We start from the raw sequence: 24,150 nt of genomic DNA on the forward strand, positions 1-24,150 counted from the left end.
CTGTCTAAGGAGAAGAAAGTTGGCACAGGTGAGTTGGCACAGGGAGCACATAGTCATGTAGGTTCCACCGACCCCAAAGGAACAGATGACATGGCTCTTGGATGTCAGGAGTCTATCCTTCTGAGTCTTAGAGCTCAGGACAGAGTAGAGGGTGGGGTCTTGGGCCAAATGCTGGGTCATTTTGGCTGCAGCCCGGCGGCTGTCTGGGCGAGATAGGGTGGAGTGAGAGGAAGTGGAGTGGGCATGCGCGCGCCGGCTGGGGGCCAGGCCTGGGCTGGGGGGCTGGGGGCGTGGCTCCTGGAGCGCGGGGAGGGGGAGCCTCCGTGACCGAGGGGGGAGAGCTGGTGGGTGATTAGAGGGGTTGGTAAGAGAATGGGAGAGAGGGAGAAAGATAAGGAGACAAGGGAGTAGTCAAAGGGAGAGACAGTTTGGGTGTGTGTGTGTGTGTGTGTGTGTGTGTGCGCGCGCGCGCCCACGTGTGACAGCACAGAAGCCCCTCCCGGCGCCCAAACCATATGATCTGAGACTTAACAATTTGCCTCCTTTCTCCCTGTAATTCTAGCCGTGACGGAAATAGGATCGCGTGTGAGCACAGAAGGGGCTCTTTGCCAGCGGGAGCGTCAGGGGCTGTTGTCACCAGCCAGGACCTTGGCCAGGGAGGCAGGGCAAGGGAAGGAGCGCATCGCGGGAGGGCTGAGCGAATGAATGGATGGAGTTTGCGAGAACTTCCTCGGAAATGCGTGTTGGTGAAACCTAGGATCCGAGGTGCCCTGCCCCAACCCCAAGCCCTACCCCTGGACCTCTGAGCCCAGGGGATCCCAGGGAGTCTGTTGCTGAGGGTCCAGAAAACTCGCCCCAGCCCCCCTAGACGGACCCCTTGTTTCAGAGTAGGAGGTCCCCCCATGGGCCAGTTTCCAGGAGAGGTTTGGAGAAGGTGGGGAGTCTTCTACCCTGAGAGCCCTCCTCGGGCTGGGGGTGGGGTGTGGGGGCAGGCTGGGTGGAGCAGCCACACCTGCCCGAAGTTTCGGGGAAGAGGGCGTAAACAGCAGCGAGCGCCGCCCTCCTCCGCAGGCTCTGCGGGCCCTGCGGTCTGCCGATCGTAGTAGGTCCCACAACTTCCTCACTTCCCTAAATGGGCAACTGCACTTTCAGAACGCCAGGTCCTTCCCTGGCAGACCCAAGTGACACGTCCTGCATTGGCGTGGGGCCCAGACCCTGGATGCGGGTGGCCTGGCCCCCTGCTGGCCTGTGACCGTCCCCAACTGGATGGAGCCATGGCTCCCATGTTCCTCCTGCTGCTGCTGCTGCTGTGGCTCCAGAGCCATGTCTCAGGTGAGAGGGCAGGGGAGCTGGCTCAGGGGGTAGGGAATGGCCCTTTTTCTGGAGTCTCCCTCCAGGCTTTTCCTTGCCCAGTAATCTTGTTTCATGCTTTGTGGGGTTGGAAGAGGGGTCAGAGGGCTGACCTAGTGGCTTCTAACCAGAGAACAGTAAGAAGATTGCATCCCACTATCTGGCCCCAGGTAAAGCTAATACAGGACTCACAAAATAAGATAAAGCTCTGGACCCTCTCTGGTTGGGCCCCTTCATCTGCCAGGCTTCCTTAGGACCCCTGACCATGGACACTCACGCAAAAAGCCTCCTTCTCTTGTCGAGAAAGCCCTCTTTGGTTATAAGAATCATTGCATCACGTGTGTGTATGTTTTAACTGGTTGAGTTGCTTGTGCCACTACCGCCTGTCCCCATCCCCCTGTCCTGAGGGGAAACAATCCTTGAAGGCCCCTCACCCACCCCATAGCTACTAAATGCTCCTTGAGGGAGCCTCACCCAATCCTGCCTCCCTTACTGCAATGGTTACCAAGTTACCATTTCCTGTTCGGTTCTGGCTACTGCCTCTGAGAAGGGTGGAAGGTGAGCACAAATGAACACAATACCCAGGAGACCCTTTCTTGGGGCACCCCACCCCTGCACTTCCCCTAGAGAGGCTCCTCCCTCTGCCAGGGCAGAAGTGTGTCTCCTGTGTAGAGCAATCCAGGGGTCCCCCAAGCCTCCGACTCACCAAATAACTGAGTTGGATCATTGTATTTGGTTTGTACAGGACAAAGGGATGCTCAGAGAGGGTGCTATCTTACCCCGAGCCTCAGCTATAGTGCGTGCAGCTGGGTTGGAAGCAGGCAGATGTCTCCTCTCAAGTGCAGGGTCCTTGGCTATCAGAGCTCTGGGCTCAGCTGGAGAAGTCTGAAGGAACCTGCATTTGAGGCAGGAAGCACGTGGAGCACCAGCTACATTTCAGACACTGTCCTGGGACACATTTCCCACAGCCTGAGACAGATGAAGAAACAGAGACTTATGGGATCGACTCACACAGTTAGTTGATAGTAGAACCAGGGTTTTAACCCATAGTCACGTAGACTCCAAAATGTGTGCTCTCTACTCTGTACTGCTGGGAAGAAGTGTGTGTGTGTGTGTGTGTGTGTGTGTGTGTGTGTGTATGTGTGTGTTTACATCAGGCTCTGGGTGGTGTGAGAGGAATAAAAGCTGAGCTTATGGTGGGGAGAGGAGTGGAGGGAGCCCATCATAACTTTGTCCCTCTCGCTGTCCCCTGAGTCCCCACCCCCACCCCTAGTTCTACTCTCTCCCTGCCAGGCTGTGGATTGTGAAACGCACGGACCACATCTTATTTCTAGGCATAGACTGTAACAGGCTGTGGATGAACAGTGAATAATTGTACAATTCTTTGGGTCTGCACTCCAATGGGAATTTAGATGTATGTTTGGGCGTTTTTAACCTATGGGTTTTATGCAACTAGAATGTTTTCAAATGAAATAGCACCTAAAATGAACTATGACAAATTGCTATTTAAAAGATAACTATAATGAACTTATTTGTGAACTAAATAACTGCTCTTAATTTTTTCAAATATTGGATTTTCTTATCTATCAAAGTTGCTTGTGGTCTGGAATTTTATAACTTTGTGACTTCTGTTTGCATTTGTGTGTCTAGCTCACTGAAGACAAGACCTGGGTCTTTCCCATAAGACCCTGAAAATGGGGCTATTACTTTCCCACTGGGCTAGAAAAATATCATGAAAAAAGGGGCTCTGTCCATTGGAGTTCCCTCAGTGTAAGGGCTGAGTTTCTTCCATTAGCCTAGGGAATCCCTGAGGGCTGTGCCTGTGTCTCTACCATCAGTCTGAGAGTTCCCTGAGGGCTAGTTCTATATCTTCATCCTAGAACTCCCCAAGGGCACAGGATTATTGTCTTCCTCAGCAGTTTGGGAACTTCTAGAGGGCAGGGCTACTGTCTACTCCAATAGACTGAGAGCTCCCTGAGTGGGTGGACTGTGTCTCTCTGCCTCAGACTGGGAATTAGCTTTTAGCAGGGCCTGTGCATGCCCTCTATTGGATGGGGCGGGGTGGGGGGGGGGGAGTTCTTTCAGAGTAGGGCTGTGTTTCTCCCTGAAGCTGTGAGATCCATGACAGCAGGGCAGTATCCACCTCCTCTCCCCTCACCTCAACCTTCAAGATGCCTCCTTCCCCTCTCTCACCAGACCTTGCTCACCAGTAGTATCTCCCCAGGTGCCCCTGCCGAGAACGTGTACACAAAAGTAAAGCACTTTGAAGGGGAGACCTTGTCTGTGCAGTGTTCCTACAAGAGCCGCAAAAACCACGTGGAGGGTAGAGTATGGTGCAAAATCAGGAAGAAGAAGTGTGAGCCTGGATTCACCCGGGTCTGGGCGCAGGGGCCGCGCTACGTGCTACAGGATGACACCAAGGCCAAGGTGGTCAAGATCAGCATGGCAGCCCTCAGGCGCCAGGACTCTGGCCGCTACTGGTGCATGCGCAACAGCTCTGGGACCCTGTACCCAATGATGGGCTTCCAGCTGGAAGTGTCTCCAGGTAAGCAGGCCTGCCAGGGAACTGGGAGGGTAGGGGTGTCTTCCCTGCCTCATACTTCATTCGCAGCAGATATAGTAAGAAGAATAATCCATCAACAGGCATGTTGTGCTACAGGGTTTTCACAGTTCTTTTTTTATTTTTTTGAAGATTTTATTTATTTATTCATGAGAGACACACAGAGAGAGGCAGAGACACGGGCAGAGGGAGAAGCAGGTTCCCCACAGGGAGCCCGATGCGGGACCTGATCCTAGGACCCCGGGATCACTACCTGAGCCAAAGGCAGACTCTCAACCACTGAACCACCCAGGCGCCATCCAGTTCTTTTATTGACATCTTCATGGGCATTACTGTCCATTTTACCAATGAAGAAAATGAGATCTAAAAAGATGAGAGATGATAGGCTGGCATACATCATCAGACAAATAATTGTAGATAACGATAAATGTTCTTAAAATCAGACAGTGTGACAAGTTAGAAAGTAACTCTACTTTCTAGTGGTGGAGGGAGCTATTAAAGCACCAGAGACCTGAGAGGACCTGTCTCTGAGCAGATGACATCAAGCAGAGCCCATGTGAGGAGAGGTCTCTAGTCCTGTTGAAATGTGAGTGCTTCGGAGGGTATTCTAGGTGGGGAGAACTGCATGTGCAAAGGCTCTGAGGTGAGAAAGGGCTGGGCCTGTATAAGGCACGCCTGTGTGACTACTCCATATTGAGTGTGGGGCAGAGTGGCAAGAGATGAGGTTGGAGAGTCAAACAGCAGCCCTAAAGTATATGATGTGGAGTTTGAGTTTTATTCTAAGTACAATAGGAAGCTATTGGAGAGTTTACAGGGGTGTGTTGTGGTTTGCCTCTAAGATTATAATAGTTGCTCTGTGAAAGATGGATGGTGGAAGGGTAAGAGATGGACAGAGAGACTACTGTCCACATTCTGGCTGAGAATGACAATGTCTTGGAGTAGGACATGGCCTCTGGAGGTGGAAAGAAGTGGAGGGGTTCCAACCTATGATGTTTGGGCTTCCTGCCCACCCTGTACACTTTGTAGGTAAGACAAGAGGGGAGCAAAAGGGAGAAATCAAGAGTGACTCTGAGGTTTTCTATTCCATCAGCAAGGGGCCTGATAGTATCATTTATTGGGTCAGGTGACTCTGGGGAGGAGCTAGTTTGGAGGAGAAAAGCCAAGAGCTGTATTTTGTCATGTTGAGTTTAAGACACCTCCTAGAACCCCAAGTGGGCAAAAGGGGCAGGCAGTGGATATATCAGCTTGGAGCTCAGGTGAGAGGTCAGAGCTGGGGATATATTTGGAAGTATCTCTGTGAAGAGAATTGAAAGTCTAGGGGATTCAAGAAATCTATATAGACAGAAAACAGATTCATTGTTGCTTAGGGCTGGGGGAAGGAAGGGGAAGGTAGAAGGTAATAGCTAAAGGGTAGGGGTTTCTTTTGGAGATGATGCAAATATTCTAAAGTTGACTGTGGTGGTGGTTGCATGACTGTGAATATACTAAAAGCCATTGAACTTGTTGCTACAAATGGGTGTGGTATATAGAATGTGAATAATATCTCACTAAAGCTGTTAATAAGAAAAATCAAGGGGATGTAAAAGTTCTCCCTTGAGTGTAGAAAAAGAGAGAAAGGCCAAGCCCTGAGGTCCTCCCACCAGCAAGAGAACCTGAAAAAAGCAGCCAATGATGATGACATTCGTTACACACCTGACCCACCTGCATCCCCCTCTTCTGTTGTGACTGAGTGAGGGCAACTGCTATCTCTAAGACATGGGGCCAGATCTCAAGTCTCCCTCTCCACTTCTGCTTCAGATCCAGGGAATAGTTGAAAACAGGTGTATTGAAGTCTTAATTTTCAGGAAACATGAAATGGTTTCATTTTCTTTTTGCATATGTCCCCCCACACCCAATCTACCTTTTAAAGACCATTTGAGGAGATTCCAACTTTGCAGACCTATTCAATTATTAGGATAATTGAAATTATTAGGAAATAATAAACAAAAATCCTCAGCCCATTTAAAACCTCGAATCTTCTAGCAATATATGTTCTTCTACTCCTTTAAAAAAAGATTTTATTTATTTAGTCATGAGAGATGCAGAGAGAGAGGCAGAGACATAGGCAGAGGGAGAAGCAGGCTCCCTATGGGGAACCTGATGCAGAACTCAATCTCAGGACCCTGGGATCATGCCCTGAGCCAAAGGCAGATGTTTAACTTCTGAGTCAACCAGGTGCCCCACTTCTTCTACTCCTTCTTGAAGACCACATGTTATGGCCCAAGCCACCAGAGTGAGGAAGAGGTAGCCTTGGCTAACTCCCTCTCCTTCATCTCAGCAGGTGGGAAAGTGGGGTTCTTCTCAGCTACTTCTCCCTGCCTTCTTCTCCCAACGCCCTGGAGTACCAAGGCAAGAATGAAGGAAGGGAGGTCGTTGTGTGACTTCACTGCGCTCCCACCCCGTAGTAGTACTTTCTCTGTTCGGCTCTTTTCTACCCAGCCGTTTGTGAGGTGGGTGTCCAAATGTTGCTCTCCCAAGGCACCTGCATGTGAGTTCTCTGAAGGGTCTTTGGGGTCTCCCCACTGCTGAGTAGGATGATGTGGGAGATCTGGCTCCAGGTCAGCCTCTTCCCCTTTCCCTACTCTCACCAATGCTGCTCATTCTGGGTTCCCTTGCCCAGAAATATGGGCACTTTCCATGGTGGCCATTTGGCTCTCAGGAATGTGCCTTTGCCATGCACAGTCATGGGATGAGGCCTCCCGTGTCAGCCCTCTCTCTTCCTCAAGGACTCTCTCCCATCTCTTGTTTTCTATGGAGATAGACTCCACCACACTGCTCCACAAGGGACCACATGCTTCCTATAGCTCCCTACTCCTCCACCATCCAAATGCCAGCCTCCTAGAAAATGGGAGGTAGAAGGCTGAAAGGATGGATGAGGGGAGCAGGTGTCTCTTCATAAGCTCCTAAGGAGGGCATCTGACCCTGCTGCTGGAGGTATTCTTTGGAACATGGGCCATCAAGGCTTCCTTGCCCTCATTTCTGGACCCTAGTCACCAATTATGGAGCTCCTAGAAAAGTCTCTGTTCAACATCATAGTGAAGAAATCTCTTTGGCTTCCTGGAATGAGGAGGGTCTGGAAGCAATGAGAGAGATGGGCATGGGGAGGGGAGAGGCCTGACAGGGCAGGCTAAAGAAACTGTGAGAGACTCTTCCTTCTTTACTGTTTCCACTTCTTCTCCCCAACAAATGAACATCTGGTCACATAGCAGAGCAGAATCCTGGGTCCAAGGTCAATGAGGGGAGACGAGGATCTGCTTCTATCGGGGAGGCCTCTGACTCAGGCTAACGTTTCTCCCTTTCTGGCCCCTTAGCCTCTACCACCAAGAGAAGCACTCCTCTTGCACATCTGGCCAATATCCTCAAGAGTGGAATTGTTGTCACATCGGGCCCAACCCCTACCTCAGGCCCTGATGCCCCATTCACCACCAGCATGACAATGTTCACACCTGATCTCCTCACCTTGACCAGACTCGTGTCCCCCACTGCCTCAGAGTCCATCAGACTGACCTCTGTGACAGACTACAGCTTCACCAGCACTGGCCCTTCTACCACGGGGCCTAGGAGGACCATGGGGTCCCAGATAGTGACTGTGTCTCCCAGCGATGCCAGAGCCTCCTCTGCTGGCCCAGCATCCATATCCACCAGGGCTGGGCACCTGCGCACCGGATCACCCACCACAGAAGTGTGCCACACCAGCGGGGCTCTCCTCAACAAGTTATCCCCTATCAGGTACCTGTGTTTTCTGGGCTTGGAGGACATTTGAACAGATACAGCAACAGTTCTTGGTGCCTGAACAGACCTCAAGGTGCAAGCAAATGTTATTGCAGACCTTTCCTTTTCAGGAAGTCGGTCTGGTGTGCTGCTGAATGAGAGCTGGGTGGGAGGCCAGAAGCCAGGATGGAGAGGTGACATAAAGGATGCCAGGGGGAAGTGAGGGTTGGGAACTGGTCAGCATAAGAGTCTGGATGGAGAGGAGAAGGTAGGGGCAGGATAAGGATGTGGCTTGGGGGTAGGAAGTGGGAAATGGGAGATTCTTTAATTTGGGCTCCCCTAGAAGCAGCCTCTAGGACCAAGAGTGTGGAAAGAGCATCGGGAAGTGAGACAGGGAAGCAGCTGGGAGAGAACCTAATCAAGCTGGCCACCACTGTGAGCAGCGGAGCTCAAGTGCAGGGGAGGCTCTCGGGCCCAGTATCAGACGACCACCTGAAGGGCAAGGAAGCTGGGGTTTTAATACACTGACTCCTACACCGACACTACTCCTATTGGTCATCAGTGGAGGGCTGCCTGCCATGGGTGGCAAAGAGGGACCTAATAAAAGGAGAAAGTCTTCAGGCTGAAAATTTAAATGGAAGTGCCAAGGGCCGGCGCACATGAAGTGCTACAGGCAAGGGGATACAGGCCATGCACCTGCTGCATCTGCTTCAGAGGATGAAGGAGGGAAGGGCTGTGGGGAGAGGCTCTCACTATGAGAAGAACAAGACTCTCAATCTTTTCCGTCACAAATGGGGTCCCTTAGAGTCCTTGTCCTCAGGGATGTTCAGGTTTGTGGGAACAATGGAGGACAGGCGCTAAAGTGGAGAGACGCTCACCTCCACCTGGGACTTCTTCCCCTGACCTCTGAGCCTGTCACTTCCTCCTGCCATAGCTGGCTCCCCAAGGAAGGGAGCCAATCATTCCCACCAGGGCCATCAGATTTTCTCTCAGTCTGGCTCCTCTCACATGGCATGCAGAAAAACATGGGTCCAGGTGGGGGTAACTGGGTGCTCACCTCCTCCCCACTCTGTCCCGTCCCCTCAGGCACCAGGATTCACATCCCACTGTGTACCTGGGGATACTGATCTTCCTCCTAGTGTCTGTGATGTTGATCGTGGTCTATGGGTTCTGGAAGAAGAGACACATGGGAAGTGAGTACAGCCCACCCTCCCAGCCTCCTGAGGGCAGAGCACTGGGGCTTGACACACTTTCCAAAGGGCCTGGGTGCATTCCGACCCCAGGTGGTGCGTCCTTACCTGCGTCCAGCCAGAAGGACTACTTGGCATCCAGGTGAGGGAGGAGGGTGGGCAGGCTGGAGCGGCGCGGCATGACCCCTCTGGGGCTGAACTAGCAGGAAGCAGAGGGCAGAACCGAAAGAGGGGATAGACTGGCCCAGGAGCATGGGGGGCAGGGAGAAGAGAGCTGGAGCCCTGTCCCCTTTCATCTCTCTCCTTGTTCTCACAGGCTACAGGGTATGCAATGATCCCACTAGACCCTGGAGGGACCCACTTGGAAGACCAGAGCCTCCGTGGAAGCCTGTGTGATCTGAGGCCACTTAACTGTGGAGTGGGGGAACTCTTCCTGGAGGGGCCTTTGGAGGCCAGAGGAGGATGGAGCTGGGAACCTGTCTGAACTAGAGCCAGGCTGGGGGCTGAGGACTTGCTCAAGGCCGGACTCAGGCCTCCCTAGAACGAGAGGCTGCTCTTCACCTGCTCAGTCCCCCTGGGCTGCCGAGAACCTGGGATGGCACCCAGAGTGGGGGGTACCGGCAGGAAGCCCCAGGGGAAGCCACCAAGGGGATTCTGCTCAGAGCCACAGAGTCCTGGGCCCCAGCTGGTGGCAGAGAAGCCCTGACGGTGCTGTACCCAGACAGGGAGCTCACGGCCCGTGGGCCTCAGGACCCCTTGCGATGGAGCAGAGGAAAGTGGACTGGTGGACAGCTGCCCTCTCCCCATCTGGAACCCTGTGTCCTCAGCAACCCTCTTCTCCCTCAAGCTTCCCCATGTGCTTGGGGGGAAAAAAAGCCCCAGAGGCAGCCAGTGTTTCTCCAGGCCTTGCCCTGGAGAAGAAGGAATAGCAACTTGATGCTGGAGGTCCATGGCAGCTGAGGACCCCAGAGTGGTCCAAGTCCCCCACACTCAGGGCTATGCGTCCCCTGATGGGCCTCTGGAGGTGCCCTGCCCTGACCTCAGCTGCTGGTCCCTCAAGTCCTGGGAGCCAGCAGAGCCCAGCCTCCCACTGCTGCCACCTGCTGGCTGGCCCTTCAGGGAAAGCTTGCGACCAGGCTGCCCAGAGCCCTTGGCTGCAGGACCAGCCTGTCCCCAGACTGGCATGCAGAGGCTGCACTCAGAACTGTCTCCCCTGGATCCCAACTCCAGACCTGAGCTCCCCCACAGGAGACTGAGGGCCCTCCAGAGTCCACCGCAGGGGAGGCCACTGCTCAGAGAAAGAGTAGATCACCTACCTTCCCCTGGGGACTCATTGTCCCCTGGGAAGAGAGGAGCTACTTGTGACACAGCAAGGACAGCTTGGAGCAGAGTACAGTCTGGAGGGACGCCTTGGTGGGTGCAGGGCCAGGGTGGGAGTGGGGTGGTCCAATGGCCGAAGGAGCCTGGCCTCTGCTTCACTGGCTCCTGGCTCAGAATCGGCCTTTTCTATAGTGAAGACTGAAGAATACAGACTGGGTTCGTCCTCTAGAGCAGGGGCTCCAGCAGCCTAGGGCAACTGGAATAAGCACCTAGGGATCGTGACATCTCCACTCCACCCGGGGGCAGAGACCTCTCACATGGGAAGAGCATTCTCATAGTCAAGAGAATGACGCAGCTGGAGCTTTGATGGGTAGCTGCCCCCAGAATGGATGTAGCGAGAGAGGAAGAGGCAGGAGGTAATCCTGGGGGACAGCAGGAAGGAGGCACCTTTTTCCTCCGTCCAGGAGAGGGCACCAGAGGAGACTCAGACTGAGGAACTGACAAGCCTTGTGCCAACACACACACACACACACACACACACACACACACACACACACACACACAGAGTGATAGCCATCCTCCCTATCGGGAGGGTGTGGCCACGACCTTGGTGTGTAACCAGGAGGGGGCTGAATTTCCCCAGAGGAATAAAGCTCCCCAAGACCCCCCCCTCCCCAGATCCTACAACAGCACACTGACAGCCCTTCCTCATCTGAGAACAGGATGTCTTGTGGGAGAGCGGCAGAGGGCTCAGGACGGGGACCCAGCGAGGCCACCTGTCCCTGCGTGACCCTGAGCCAGTCACTAGCCCTCGGGTCTCATCTTCCTCTCTTGTAAAAGGCGAACACTAACTCCTACCTCTCAAGACTGCTTTCAGGATAAAATGACGTGACACAAACCTCCCACAACTGAGTAAATGCCTCGTGATTGCTGGTCCTCCGGCTCCAGCTCTAGGACGCGTTGTCCACATTGAAGGCCTTTGGAACCTATGTCTCTGCTTTGCCCTCAATTGGAAGGGACTAGGGAGGGCAGCGGGGCACTCACCCAGGCCCCAGGTGCTGGGTGCTGGACCTGGGCAGCCAACACACCCTGTTGGCTGTGCCCCGATGCCAGGCAGGGAAGCTGTTAGGGGACCTACCATCCCCGTTTGCCCAGGATGAGGGGCGCCTGGAGCGCAGTGAGCCTGCATGAGGTGCCCACCCACGGAGCCTGCTCCCACATGAGCTCCACAGCGAGGACGCAGGGCGCCCACACCCCCTGCCCCAGCTCTCCAGCTCTGATGGCCTGGGTGGCCTCTTGGGACCTCCAGTGCTCTGGGACATTTCCCTGAAAGCCCCAGCCTCTTGTTTTCTCCTTCTTGTTCTTCGTCCTCTCCCTGGAGCCTCAGGAGGACCCAGATCTCCAATGGATCCAGGGCTGGGAGGGGCAGGGCAGGTGGGGGTGTCACACGGGCCAGGGCTGCTGCTGCCTTTACCAGGGAAGGCGAGGCGACAAAGCTTCCTGAGCAGTTGGCTGTGGGAAGGACAAGGACGGGCCACACCTGCGAAGGGCTTCCTGCTGTGACCAAGGGCAAGGACACATAAAACCCAGCACGGAGGGATGTTTGCTCTGCAGAGCGTGGCAGGCAGATGTGTCACCCTGGGACATAAGCCTTAGGATGGCATTCTCCCAGATGGCTGCAGGAGGGTTTTCCCTCAACATCAAACTCAGTTGGTGCTGCTGCGTCTCAGGCAGATGGACTGCTTGCCCCAGTGCTGGGAGTAGTGAGGGTCTCTGGGGGCTGCCGCAGCTGCAGAGAGCCAGTCCCCTCCCAGGGAGCGCACCGCCCCCCCCCCCCCCCCCCCCCCCCCCCCCCGCTGACTGGCTGCCACAGGATCTGAAGCCCCAACACCTCTTGCCATGCTGGAGAGCATCCTGTCCTCAGAACTCTGCACACCCTGGTCTGAGCTTCCTGTCACCCTGTCCTGCTTCCTGTCCTTCTTCTCCCAGCTCGGTCCCCAAGCACTTTTGGCCTCCTGTGCTAATCTCCCCCTGAGAGTCTGCGCCCCACCTACCTGACCTGCCACACTGCATTTTTACAGGATTTTCTCCTTTCTTGGTTGTGAAACAGCCTGCGGGGATAGTTTTTCTGTAGTTCTTCTAATGGCAGTTATCCCTTAAAGTGTGCTTGATTACTGTGATCTCTCTAACAAATGCTTATGGAGGGATTGTGGCAGGCTGGCAGCTGGAGATGTGGAGTGACTCAAGACCCCCTCAGCCTCCTGTCCTTGTCTTTCTGCATCTCCCTTCTCCCCTGCCTCCCGCCCCCATGCCCCCAGGTTCACTCTCTCCCACCCTTGTCAGGGGCATTCTCTGCACCTCCATTCCTGGAAATGACTCTCCGTCTCCTTTCTCCTCTGCCACTCCAGCCCCCATAGTGCTCCCTGGCAGGCCTGAGCAGGAAGTCTTGGACCTCTGGGCACCTCCAAAGGGTCCCCTAACTCTGTCACTCACCTTCAGTGGAGGCTGTATACTTGGGTAGAGAGGAGGTAGTTGGGGCCAGGGGGAAGTGGTAGGATAAAGAGGAGAAAGAGAAAGCAGAAATGAGTTCTGATTTCACCAGAGTTTCTTCCTGGGCTTTCACAGCTTTCTACACCCTGACCCCAGTATGACAAGGAGGAGGAGGCTGGGCAAGAGAGCCAGCAGCAGCTGAGTCCCCTGGAGCCTCAGCTCTGAAAGCCGACTGGGCCATGTGTAGCACCTGCAGAGGGAGACTCCTGCCTACAAGGCCAAGACCTCCCCGAGCCTCACTGGAGGACTTTGCCGTCCTCAGCTCTTCTTCCCTGACAAGCCAGGGTGGCTGTGCTGAATCCTCAACCCTGTGCCCCAGCCCTGGCTCCCCGTCCTCAGGTCTTCCCTGCTAACTCTGCCACGCTCAAGAAGAGGGCCCATGGCCAGGGACGCCACACGCCTGCTGCCACCAGTCCTGCTGGTGCTCCTGGCCTCAGGTGATGAGGAGGGCAGAGGGAGGGAATAGGGCAAGAGGAGGGAGAGATGGTCTGGTGAGGAGGGCATGAAGGAGGCATGCAGAGGGCAGGTCAGGAGCAGGGTGGCACTGTGGCCAGAGGCTGGGTCTTGGGCACATTCCGAGGAAGGTGGCACCCACCTGCCAGCCCCACAGGGGCAGAGAAATTGCTCCCTGACGTGAGAGTGTATTTTCAGGTTCCTGGGAACAGAAGCCAGAGTTGCTGCGTAAACTGGAAGGGGAGACAATCTCTGTGAAGTGCCTGTACCAGTCCTGGCAAGACTCAAAATCAGTGAAAGCTTGGTGCAGGCAGGTATCAGCACGTACTTGTACTGTGCTAGCCTCCTACCCCCAGGATCCAGGGGATGCAGTGGAAGCCCGGAAACTCCATTCAGGATGGGGTCAGATTGGGCTACTTCATTGTCACCATGACCAAGCTCAAGGTAGAAGACTCTGGATTTTACTCCTGCGGAATCTACAAATCCTCTGAGATCCTTACTTACAGAAATATCCATCTTGTGGTGTCTCCAGGTGAGTTCTTCCCCTTCTCTGTGTGGTTCTCAGCCATCCTGAATCACAAGATGCTGGAGCTAGAAAGGATTCTTATGTAATTTTATTCAGGGCTCTCACAGCCCAAACCGGCACCCCTTGCCCAAGTCACTGCTGGTTAAGGTCAGATCCAGCACAAGAACTCAGACCTCTGCCTCACTTCGTTCTTCCTTTAGCATAGTATGCATTTCTCTGAACATTCTTATTGCTACTAACAAAACTCATCTGTTGATTTGTAATGACTATAAAGCCACCTCAGGTTTGAACAAGACTGGCTCTACTGGGCCATCCCAGGGCATCCAGACTCCTGACCCTAACCCCCTAAGCTTCTCTTAAAGGGCTGTGCTTGAGTGGAAGGTAACTGGTTGGGTTAAGAAATGTGAACAGACAGGAGACAGCCAGCTGGTGAGGTAGACACGGACTTTGGGGGTGAGCCTGGGAGGTGTAGCGGCCAAGGGCTCAGAGAGCCCAGGTCATCTCCCTAGACCTACCCCTTAGTGTCGAGAGACCTTAAGGCTCAGATGGAAGCTTGGCTCTACTCCTGAATGAAGCTCCGGGTGTTTTTTCCTGAAAACCTCAGAGTTGCAAAGCTCCCTCCTCCCCGTGTTTCCCTGTGATGGTCAGAGCTTGAACGGCATCTTCCCAGACCCCTGTCCTGCTGCCAAGCCTGCTCAGCCATTCGGTGAGCTGGGCGCCTGGAAGACCCTTGTTGACTGCTTGGTCAGTCACCACACAAGCCATGGCTCACTGTCACTCCATGTATGGCAGGGGCTGCACTCTGTAAGGGGAATCAAAGACCTCGAGACCCTTTCCTGTGCTGGAGGAGCCCACAGAGCCTCCCCCCATTCCACCGCCGTTTGCATCCAAGGCAGAACACATAAGGGAAGGGTTAGGAGCAGATGGCAGGTGGCATAATGAAAGCACATTAGATGGCAGCCCAGCGAAGGGAGGGACCAGTTGCTGGAGAAAGCAGTGGTATGGATTCTCCTGGAGAACTCTCCAGAAGAAGTGAAACCACTTAGGCCTTATGAGTGAGCGGGAATTTATCCAGAAGAGACAAAAGTGGGCAGAGGTGGAAGGGAAGCATTCTATGTTGAGAGTGCATGACATGGTCAAGAACAATGAAAATAGAAAAGACTATAGAAATATGTCCAATATGCAAGTGACAGTGTGAGTCTAATGTAAAGCCTCTTGTACTGGAGCACTTCACTGTGAGGAAAAGTCATTCATATGCAGGGCATGTGGTGCTTCTCAGAGTCCTCACTTGGCCCAGGGCCCTCTGTGGGCTCCTACTCCCCAGGGCCCCTACTCCCCAAGGCCAAGGGCTAGATGTGAGGAGCCTGGAATGTGGGGCAAACACATGGAGTGCTCTCCTCACTGTCAGTCTCTTACAGCTCCAGCCCTGCCCATCACCAGGAGCTCTGGGAGGACCACAGCCTGGACCTTTGCCCCCAGCCCTGTCATGGAGAGGTACTGTGACCTCCCTCCTCGTCTTCTCCACCCTCCACTTTTTCCCACCTATGACCAACTGTGCTGAATACCTCCAGCTAACTCGGCCCCACAGCTACCTGGTTCTGAGGGGCTGAGATGGGAGTCACATGGTTCATAGGTCACTTTGCCTCTTTAAACCTCAGTTTTCTCACCTGCAGAATGGGGTCAATGACATCCTCACCTTACAGCAGGGTTGCTCACCTTTGGCACTATTGACATTTGTTGTGAGTGGTGTCCCGTGCACTGTAGAGTATTTGGCAGCATCCCTGGCCCCTACCCATTAGAGAGCAAGAGTACAAACCTCCCCCAGACCACCCAGTTATGACAACCAAACCAAAATATGTCCAGACGTTGCCAAGTTTGCCTCGGAGGAGGACACAAGCACCCCCAGTTGGGAACCACCATTGTACAGAGTGTCTGTGAGGATGAAGTGGGATTGGGTCTGGCCCAGTGCCAGGCACGTGACCAGGGCTGCCTCATTTGCCTCACTCTTCTCTTGGCCTTCCTCCATCCCAAATTCCAGGGAAAAGCCGTACTCTGTAGTTACTACAACCCATGGCCTGATTTCTTCTCTACCCTTGCCTGATGGCTTCCAGGCCGCAGCCCCTGGGACTGACCCCACAGTTGTTTTTCTTCTGGCCTCCATCCTCCCCTGTCTTCTCCCCACCCATAATCACTGCAGTGGGAGCCCAGGGCTCTCACAACCTTGGTTCCTTGCTTCAAGGCTTTATAACCCAGAAACTAGGTGGTGCTGAGAGGTGTCCCTACAGGTGCGCCTCTGGAAATTAAAGTTCAACCTTTGACACTCTAAGCACCTTCCCTGGGAGCCTACCTTTGTGTTCTGTCTTTGACATAAGAACAGGTCCTATTCAAATTTGTTTGTGATGTGGCAGCGCGGCTGGTCACAGGACACCAGTGTCCTGAGAGCTGAGGGCATCCCACAGGTAGGAGTGAGGAATCAGGACCAAGAAATAGTTAAAGGCAGGATGTGGGAGGGCTGGGTACAGATGCTGCAACAAGCCCCCCAGGGGCAAGTTAGGAGACAGCAGCCAGAAAAAGAAAAGGAGCAAAGACAGCTGACGTGGTCAACAGTCCCGTTTCACAGAGGAGGAAACAAATCCAGATGTAGCTGGATATGCATGATCTAAGGGGCAGAACCTTTGAGCATGGGGCTGCCTCCTTAGGGAGGAGAGTCTATTGATAGACTCTCCTCCTTGGGGCAGGAGAGTCTATCATGGCTGTGTGGGTGGAGAGAGGGATGGCTTCTGGGCAGAAATTTGGCTCCCACTTTCCTCACCTGGCTGGTTGTCCCTTATTCCAAAGCCCCCAAAGCAACTGGCATCTCATCGTTCCCAGCTCCACGGTGGCTGTCCTGCTGCTGCTGGTGCTCACCTTCCTCATGATCCTGTACTTGAGGAAAGCCCGAAGAAGCTCCGGGAAAGGTAAACTCCAGGGCTGGCTCCGAGCAGACCCCTGAGGGCTTGGCCATGATGTCCTCATGCCCATGAGCCTGAAGAGAAGGCTTATCATACTCATTTTACCAGCAAGGAAACTAAGACCTGTGAAGTGAAGAGGTCAGGATCCCCTGGGTTCTCTTGCTTTGCCAGAGCAGCACATGGGATCATTCTCTTCAGAGGCTCAAAGGCCAGCTCCTTCCAAGCCTAAATGGCCAAAAACTGGGTATTCTAGCATCCATATGGGATATTATATTTCGCCATTGTCTTATAGTTAAGGATTTTTAAACAAATTTATCTAAAAATCTTTCTGTCAACAGTATTGCTTTTTAGTGGTCATGATTGCTTTAAAATGTTGTCTTCATAAAAGGACTTAAAGGACTTTTTAATTGTCCAAGTTGTAAGTTTTTAGCACTGATCACATGTAAAATCATCAGCATTTTGTGTAAGATTTATGAGATCAGTAGCTTTTGATGATTCCTGTGTTGTTGTTCTTTTGTTGTTGTTGTTGTTTGTGGTTTGTTTGGCACATATGTGCTGCGTATTTATTAACCATATAACCCAGTGATGTGTGTGTTGACAATATTGAAATGTGGAAATGAGTCAGTGGTATGTTGATCCTCATTGATTTTATTTTTAAAGCTATAAAAACCCTAAAGTAGTAATGGGTTGTAAAATTTTATACATGTATTTTTCAAAGTGCATAAAGTCAATTTAATGGGTCACAATGCTATTTTCATAAAATGAAAGGAAAAAGCAAATGTCACAATGTTTTGCACGTTGGAAGGATACTTTTTCATTAGACTTTAAGAGTGTGTGTGTGTGGGGGGGAGATAAAATATTTTTCATTGTGGTTCCTGGTCCAAAAATTTGAAAGATATTATAGATAACATCACCAGCAAGTAGATTATACTTTTGAAAAAAGATTTTATTGGGGCAGCCCCAGTGGCTCAGTGATTTAGCACCACCTTCAGCCCAGGGCCTGATCCCTGGCATCTGGGATCTAGTCCCACATCAGGCTCCCTGCGTGGAGCCTGCTTCTCCCTCTGACTGTGTCTCTGCATCTCTCTCTCTTTCTGTCTCTCATGAATAAATAAATAAATAAATAAATAAGAAAAAAGATTTTATTTATCTATTTGAGAGAGAGAGAGAGAGAGAAAGAAAGAGAGAGAGAGAGCATGAGTGGAGAAGAGAGGGAGAAGCAGACTCCTTGATGAGCAGGGAGCCTGACTTGGGGCTCGATCCCAGGACCCTGAGATCATGACCAGAGCTGAAGATAGAGGCTTAGCTGACTGAGCCACCCAACACCTCACAAATAGATTACACTTAAATGGATGTTTAAATTTGGGACTTTCAGTGACTGGAATTGATTCAGCTTACCAGTTTTATGCAAATTAGCCACATGACTCCAGTCTGATTTGCTCCTTGGCACTGATGTCAGATCCCTGGACACCCTTCTGTGCTGGCCACCAGCATACACCCTGGAGCAGCGTGGAATTTCCACACTGAGACCCAGCCCCTCTCCCACCAGGGTCCCCTCTGCCCAGCGGGAACCTCCAGCACTCCTGTCTTCCCAGGGTAACGGGACCTATGGAGAGGTCCCTGCCCCAAACTGGACTCTTTTCCTCACAGGTGAGGACAAATCCCACCACATCTACAACAACATCTCAGTCCAGAAGGAACAGACCACCGTGCATGGGAAGGATCCCTCATCAAGGCAGAGGCGATCTCAGCTTTCCTGGGTATCTTGTTTTTCAGTGTTGTTTTTTTTCAGTTTCCCAGCTTGTGTTTACATTTAGTTTCTGTTCACTCTGGACCTGGGCTCACTCATGACTCCTCATGCTCCTGTTGCCTCATCTGCATGCACCCTTTGCCCCACATTTCCCAATTTAAACCCCTTAGGGAAAGAGAGAAGTTGACTGCCCTAGTTTTTGCTCTTAAGCACTAGCTTAAGGGCCAACTGTTAATGGGGGCAGGGAGCCCATTTCATGGCGTGGCTGCCACCAGTCCAGTCAGCTAGGGGGAAAGGGGTCACATGGTGGAAACATGGCTCCCTAGGTGCTCTGTCATCAGGAGCTGGGGAACAGGCCATTGCTGTTGGGTAAGTCTGTCTTGTCTAAAGAATGAAAATTCTTGAGATCACAGAATTGCAGGACTGGAAGGATCTAAAGTCATCTGGTTCAACTCTCTGTAATGCTGGGATCAACTCTGCAAGTGGCATCCCTACCAAATGCTCTTCTAGCTCAATGCTATTTGAACTTGAGTGTGCATGAAAATCACCTGGAAAACTTGTTCAAACTGAATTTCCTTGGCCCCAGCCCCAGAGACTGCTTTAACAGATCTTAGGAAAGTCTGAGATTTTATCAAGCTTCCAGGTGATATCTATGCTATTGGTCCATGGATCACACCTGTGTCGTCTTCCATAGCCTACTCTTAAACTTCTTCAGTGATGGCGACTCTGCTGACTTTAGCCATTCTCAGAGGCTCTGCAGCATCCATACTCTGTTCCATGACTTATCTTTGTCTCTGTCCTCCATTCTGCTCTGGGCAGCCCCCAGGGGCCACTGACCACTCCCAGCTGTGATCTGTACAGTGAACACTTGTCTTCTTTGATTTCTAGGGCTCCAGTCAACATATGGGCTCTGAAGAGGACACTGGGGCCATCTGCTATGCCTCACTTACCCACCTGAACCACTTTGTGCCTGAGGACTCCATCTATGTCAACATCCAACTCAACCTGAAGCCCATACCTGACCCCCTTCTGACTGTGGAATATGCCGACATCGCTGGAGCCAGATCCCAGCCCTCCAAGTCAACTGCCCCAGACAGGGAGTTCAAGAGCTAAAGTCAGTCTTCACTGGGAAGTGAACACTTAGAAAATACCTGTGAGGCATAAGGCTGCTCCACCAGTGATGGGAGGACTTCAGTGTGGCAAAGATGCTCAAAAACCAGCAAAAGGTTTACCCCCTTCCTACAAAGGAGATGAGGAAAAAGGAGGAAAGGACAGTCCTTATATTCCAGAGGGGAGAAGCTTTGAGTCTGAAGTCTGTGATGGGCAGACTCTGGGGCCTATATAAGGGGGTCTCTAGATACCTGCCCACTCCTCTCCCCAGGGTCCGGGAGGAGGGCCACTGGAGCAGAGACAAATTAGATAGGATTTGGACCCCAGTGCCTCCGAGTGACACAATCTTCTCCCCACTCTGTGATCCTCACTTCCTTCCTAAACAGGGGCTGTGAAATCCTGACCCACTGTGCAAGTTCCTCTTTGGTGACACTCCTCATGAAAGCCCCTCCCCAACTATCTCTCAGGGCTTCTAAGCCAGACTAGAAAGTTCTATTTCTCCACCCCAGCTCCTCCTCTCCTTCCTGACCCCCTGATTTTGATTCTCACAAGTGACCCTAGCAAGATGTGGGCAGTGCTTGTCACTCAAGGGTTTCCCCTAGCCCTTGGCCTTGCCAGTCACGGTGGGGCATAGGAACTTCCTTCCCCATAGTGGCCCCAGCAGCTCCACCAGAACTGACCTGGGCTCTTCTGCCTTCCGTGGAAACTCTCATCTATTCTGCAAGCTGCACCTCAAACAGAGCAGACTGAAGGCCACTTCTTGTTTTGCCCTAGTACACTTCCACAGGGCCCTTATAGGAGACAGGGCCCCTTTTTTTTATTATGTGCCCCCAAGGAGTGACTCTGAACTGTGGGAACTCCAGGCCACGGGGATGGAGGGTAGGGTCCTGCCATGTCTTGAGAAAGATTGCTTGAATTGCTATTCATCACTTCTCAAGGGTGACATTTAAAGATCACCCAATTCAGCTGCTAGTGGGATGCCAGATCCCTTCTGCAAATCCCACTGAGTCATGCAGTGTCTGCCTCAATCTCTCCAAGGGCAGGGAATTTACCGCCTCTTGCTCAAGCAGCTTGTTTGTGAATGTTTTTGTCATCAGCTTGCTATCAATCACAGTGAGACACCAGCTTTGCCTACAAGATGGGACCTGAAGGTCAGGCTGCTTCATGGCCGGAAAGGGAGAGGGGTTGGAGAAAAGAAGGGCAGGTGGTCTGAGGTCTGGCAGGCTGGGCTGTGAGGATGAGGTATTTCTCAAGGAGGAAGGTGAGGTAAGCGCTTGTCACTTGTGACATTCCAGGTTCCCAGTGTTGAGGATGTGATTCTATCCCCAGTCTGTGGCTGCATGAGGACACCCAGGAACAACCTTGAGTTGAAGGAGGTGGAGAGCAGGATGCTCTGAGCATCACCTTACCTCCTGAGGTCTCTGTCCTGCCCTTCCAGCTCTCCAGACCTGACTGCTAGAGGCTGGGCAACCATTGTACCCTGACCTCCTACCCTACCCAGCCTTGCTTCAAAAGGGCCATTGGCACTGACCTATGGCCTCATTTGACCTCTGGTTCTCCATCATTCTAGGATCCTGACAGTGCCTCTTGGTTTATATTTTAGTCTACATACCCACTGAGGGAGACAATCTTCACCAATCATCTTCCCAACTCAGGTTTCCTGGCTACAACACCATGAGCCATCCCAGGGGTCAGGTTACTCATGAGCTGTCCAAACCCAAAGGATCTACTCAGACTAGAGCACCTGGGGCTATAGTCATTACACAGTATGTACAGGGGTCTGCGGACTGCCAATCATTGCTCAGGGTTGGGGACACAGTGATTAAGGCTAGTAAGCCAACAATTATGGAGTGCCTCTTATGGGCCTCATTCCTCTACATACACTAATGATGCAAACATCCCTATAAGGTAAGTACTCCCCATCACTTTAAAGATGGGGAAATTGAGGCATAGACAGGTTAAATAATTTCTCAAAGTCTTGACTCTTGAAAGAGGCTAAGTAATTGTTCCCCAAATTATTTCCTCCTGATAGCATAGCTACGTGATTACAGTCTAGCGTTTCTTGATGAGTGACTGGGCTCTGGAAGTTGTAGTTTGCCTCCTCCAGGCCTGGCCCATAAAACCCCCTATGCAATCATCAGTGATCTCTCCCTTCTCTCATTTGCCACCCAGATGGCATGGTGTGATAAAAATTCTTAGTGTAAATTCTAAATCCTAGAATCCCAGTGCAGCTTCTAAAGGATTAAAAGTTTGGTTTGCCGGCTCGCTGCTGCGGTGCGGGGCCCTTTCCCTGGGCGCGGGGCCGGCGGCGGGCTCCGGGCCGGGCTTGGGCTGCTGGCCTTGGGGCGGCTTTCGGCGGCCCCGGCGCTCGGTCGGGCCTGCCTGGGCTTGGACCGCGCGGCGGCCTGCACGGCGGGCAGGGCCTGGGGGAGCGGGTGGAGGGCGCCGCGGGTCAGGGGCGCCCGGAGTCCGGCGCAGCAGATCATCCTGGCCCCAAGTTTGACATGATATGCTGGTTTCACTGCTGAGGCAAGAAAATGCAAGAGACATTTGTGTGATCAAGGTTCCTCCAGAATTGAAATATACAGATTACTTTGTGATTGGTAGAGGAACTTCCACCCGACACTTGCATGCCATGGCCTACTACATTGTGAAAATGTACAAATACCTGCAAAGTAAAAGCGAGCCTCATGTTAAGATTGAAGGGAAAGACACTGATGACTGGCTCTGCATGGACTTCGGCAGCATGGTGATTCATTTGATGCTTCCAGAAACCAGAGAAACCTATGAATGAGAGAAATTATGGACCCTACGTTCATATGATGACCAGTTAGCACAGATAGCACCCGAGACATTACCTGAAGACTTCATTCTTGGAATAGAAGAGGACACTTCTTCATCCCTGACTCTAGTGGAGTTCAAATGAGAATAAAATGATATGAACTACCTTAGTCATTATCAGATTTGGATTGAGTCACTTTTTAAAAATATAGCTCTGATTGAGCTATATCATTCACCTGATTGGTCAGGTTGTTGTCAAAACAAGCCTTATCTATTGGCAATGGGCTAAATGAAATGTGGAAAGTGTAGGTAAGTGAGCTCTCACAGCAAGAATCGGTATATTCAAACTAAAATTTTAATATATTGTTTTTATTCCTAAGGTCCTAGCAGGATTCCTCAGAGTTAACACTGGCCCCTGTGCTCTGCTCAGTTTAATTTTGCCTAAGTGTAAATCTTATTCTGTAGAATGGGATAGCCTTAAAAAATAAATATATAAAAGACAAAAAAAAAAAAAAGTTTGGCTTGCCTTGCCTTTCCTAACTTCTGCAGCCTCTTCTGCCTGAACTTCTTTCTCCTCAGAATCCCTACTGGATTTCTCAAATGAAGTCCTTTCTCTCTCCTATTGTAGCAGTCATATGCATGGCAAATACACAAGCTAGACTTGGTGAGGATCTTGTCTTTCAAGGAGCTTCATTCAAGGAAACTCAGGCTGGCACCAACAAAAAGTAATCAAAACAATCTGAAACTTTACTCTGTCCTTCAAGGAAATGCATGAGTCCACATTTATCCTGCTGTCAAGAGCTGGCAACTACCATTTGGCTAACACACTCCTACTTCCTCCCCACTCAGTCTCTCCACCCAGGCTTTCTGGCTCTTTAATAGCTAGCCTACCCACTGGTGGTCACTAATGTCTTCATTGAAGGAGTTGTGTCTCCTCAGCCAAACACTCAGAAGTCACCAAGTAGGGCCTGCACTGGGGGTGGTGGGGGTGGGGGTGGGAGTGAGGATTTTCCATATCTCTTTGGTCTCTGCTGTTTTAGGTCTTGTCTTCTAGGTCGAGATATTTGAGTTTGTGGGGATGGTTTGGTGATGTAGGGTGGGAAGGTGAGTAACAGCAGGTTCTGCTATGTGACTGGGACTGCAGAAGGAGGGGATTGCAAGCTGAAGCTTACTGAAGCTAGTAAAGATCTAGATTTGCTTCCCAATGCTCCACAAAACATTAATGTTTTAAGAGACAGTGATAAGTGCCATGTGAAAATAATCCATGCTAGTAATATATTTTCTCTAAACATCTTAATAAGGAAAAGTGAGTTATGCTTCTCACAACTTGCAAGAGTTAATTCTTGGAAACTCTTTTAATATCCATTAATGGGGGGCACCTGGGTGGCTCAGTCAGTTGAGCCTCTGCCTTCAGCTCAGGTCATGATCCCGGGGTCTCCTGGAATCAGGACGCCCGCCCCCCGCATTGGGCTTCCTACTCATCAGGGACCCTGCTTCTCCCTCTCTCTCTCTGCCCCTCCTCCCTGCTCATGCTCACTCTTCATGCTTTCTCTCTCTCTCTCTCTCTCTCTCAAATAAATAAATAAATCTCAAAGTATATATATATTTAAAAATCCATTAATGGAAGAATGATTAAAGAAATTATGATACATTTCACACCAAGGAATATTATGTAGACATCTGTCCATATGGAAAGATGTTCTGGATATATTAAATGAAAATTGCAACCCACAAAATAATATGTCTAGCATGAGCTCCTTTGTGTTTGCATCTCTGTGTGTGACCATAGCAAAAAGGCTAGATGAACAAACACCAAAATATCAGTAGCAACTATCTCTGGGGAATTGGTTAGAGGAATG

The 24,150-nt window shown here is 51.6% G+C and overlaps 2 protein-coding genes and 1 pseudogene across 3 annotated transcripts; all 3 read left to right on the forward strand.

The window, feature by feature from the left end:
* Nucleotides 1-1,009: 1,009 nt before the first annotated feature.
* Nucleotides 1,010-11,078, forward strand: TREML2 (triggering receptor expressed on myeloid cells like 2). The gene is made up of 5 exons (XM_072833092.1): nt 1,010-1,332; nt 3,575-3,895; nt 7,261-7,678; nt 8,747-8,853; nt 9,167-11,078. The coding sequence occupies exons 1-5, from the start codon at nt 1,275-1,277 to the stop codon at nt 9,244-9,246; spliced, it is 984 nt and encodes a 327-aa protein (XP_072689193.1). The 5' UTR covers nt 1,010-1,274; the 3' UTR covers nt 9,247-11,078.
* Nucleotides 10,124-22,461, forward strand: TREML4 (triggering receptor expressed on myeloid cells like 4). 2 transcript variants are annotated; one of them, XM_072833093.1, is made up of 7 exons: nt 10,124-10,263; nt 12,796-13,157; nt 13,372-13,705; nt 15,118-15,193; nt 16,538-16,656; nt 18,301-18,410; nt 19,289-22,461. In XM_072833093.1, exons 3-7 carry the CDS (start codon nt 13,540-13,542, stop codon nt 19,511-19,513), a joined length of 696 nt encoding a protein of 231 aa, XP_072689194.1. In that variant the 5' UTR covers nt 10,124-10,263; nt 12,796-13,157; nt 13,372-13,539; the 3' UTR covers nt 19,514-22,461. The 2 variants fall into 2 exon arrangements, with proteins under 2 accessions (XP_072689194.1, XP_072689195.1); XM_072833094.1 differs by having other exon boundaries at nt 16,571-16,656.
* LOC140636424 (mitochondrial assembly of ribosomal large subunit protein 1 pseudogene) lies at nt 20,675-22,461 on the forward strand (annotated as a pseudogene).
* Nucleotides 22,462-24,150: the final 1,689 nt, after the last annotated feature.

This window comes from Canis lupus, chromosome 7, assembly GCF_048164855.1.
Source record: "Canis lupus baileyi chromosome 7, mCanLup2.hap1, whole genome shotgun sequence".
Taxonomy (NCBI): domain Eukaryota; kingdom Metazoa; phylum Chordata; class Mammalia; order Carnivora; family Canidae; genus Canis; species Canis lupus.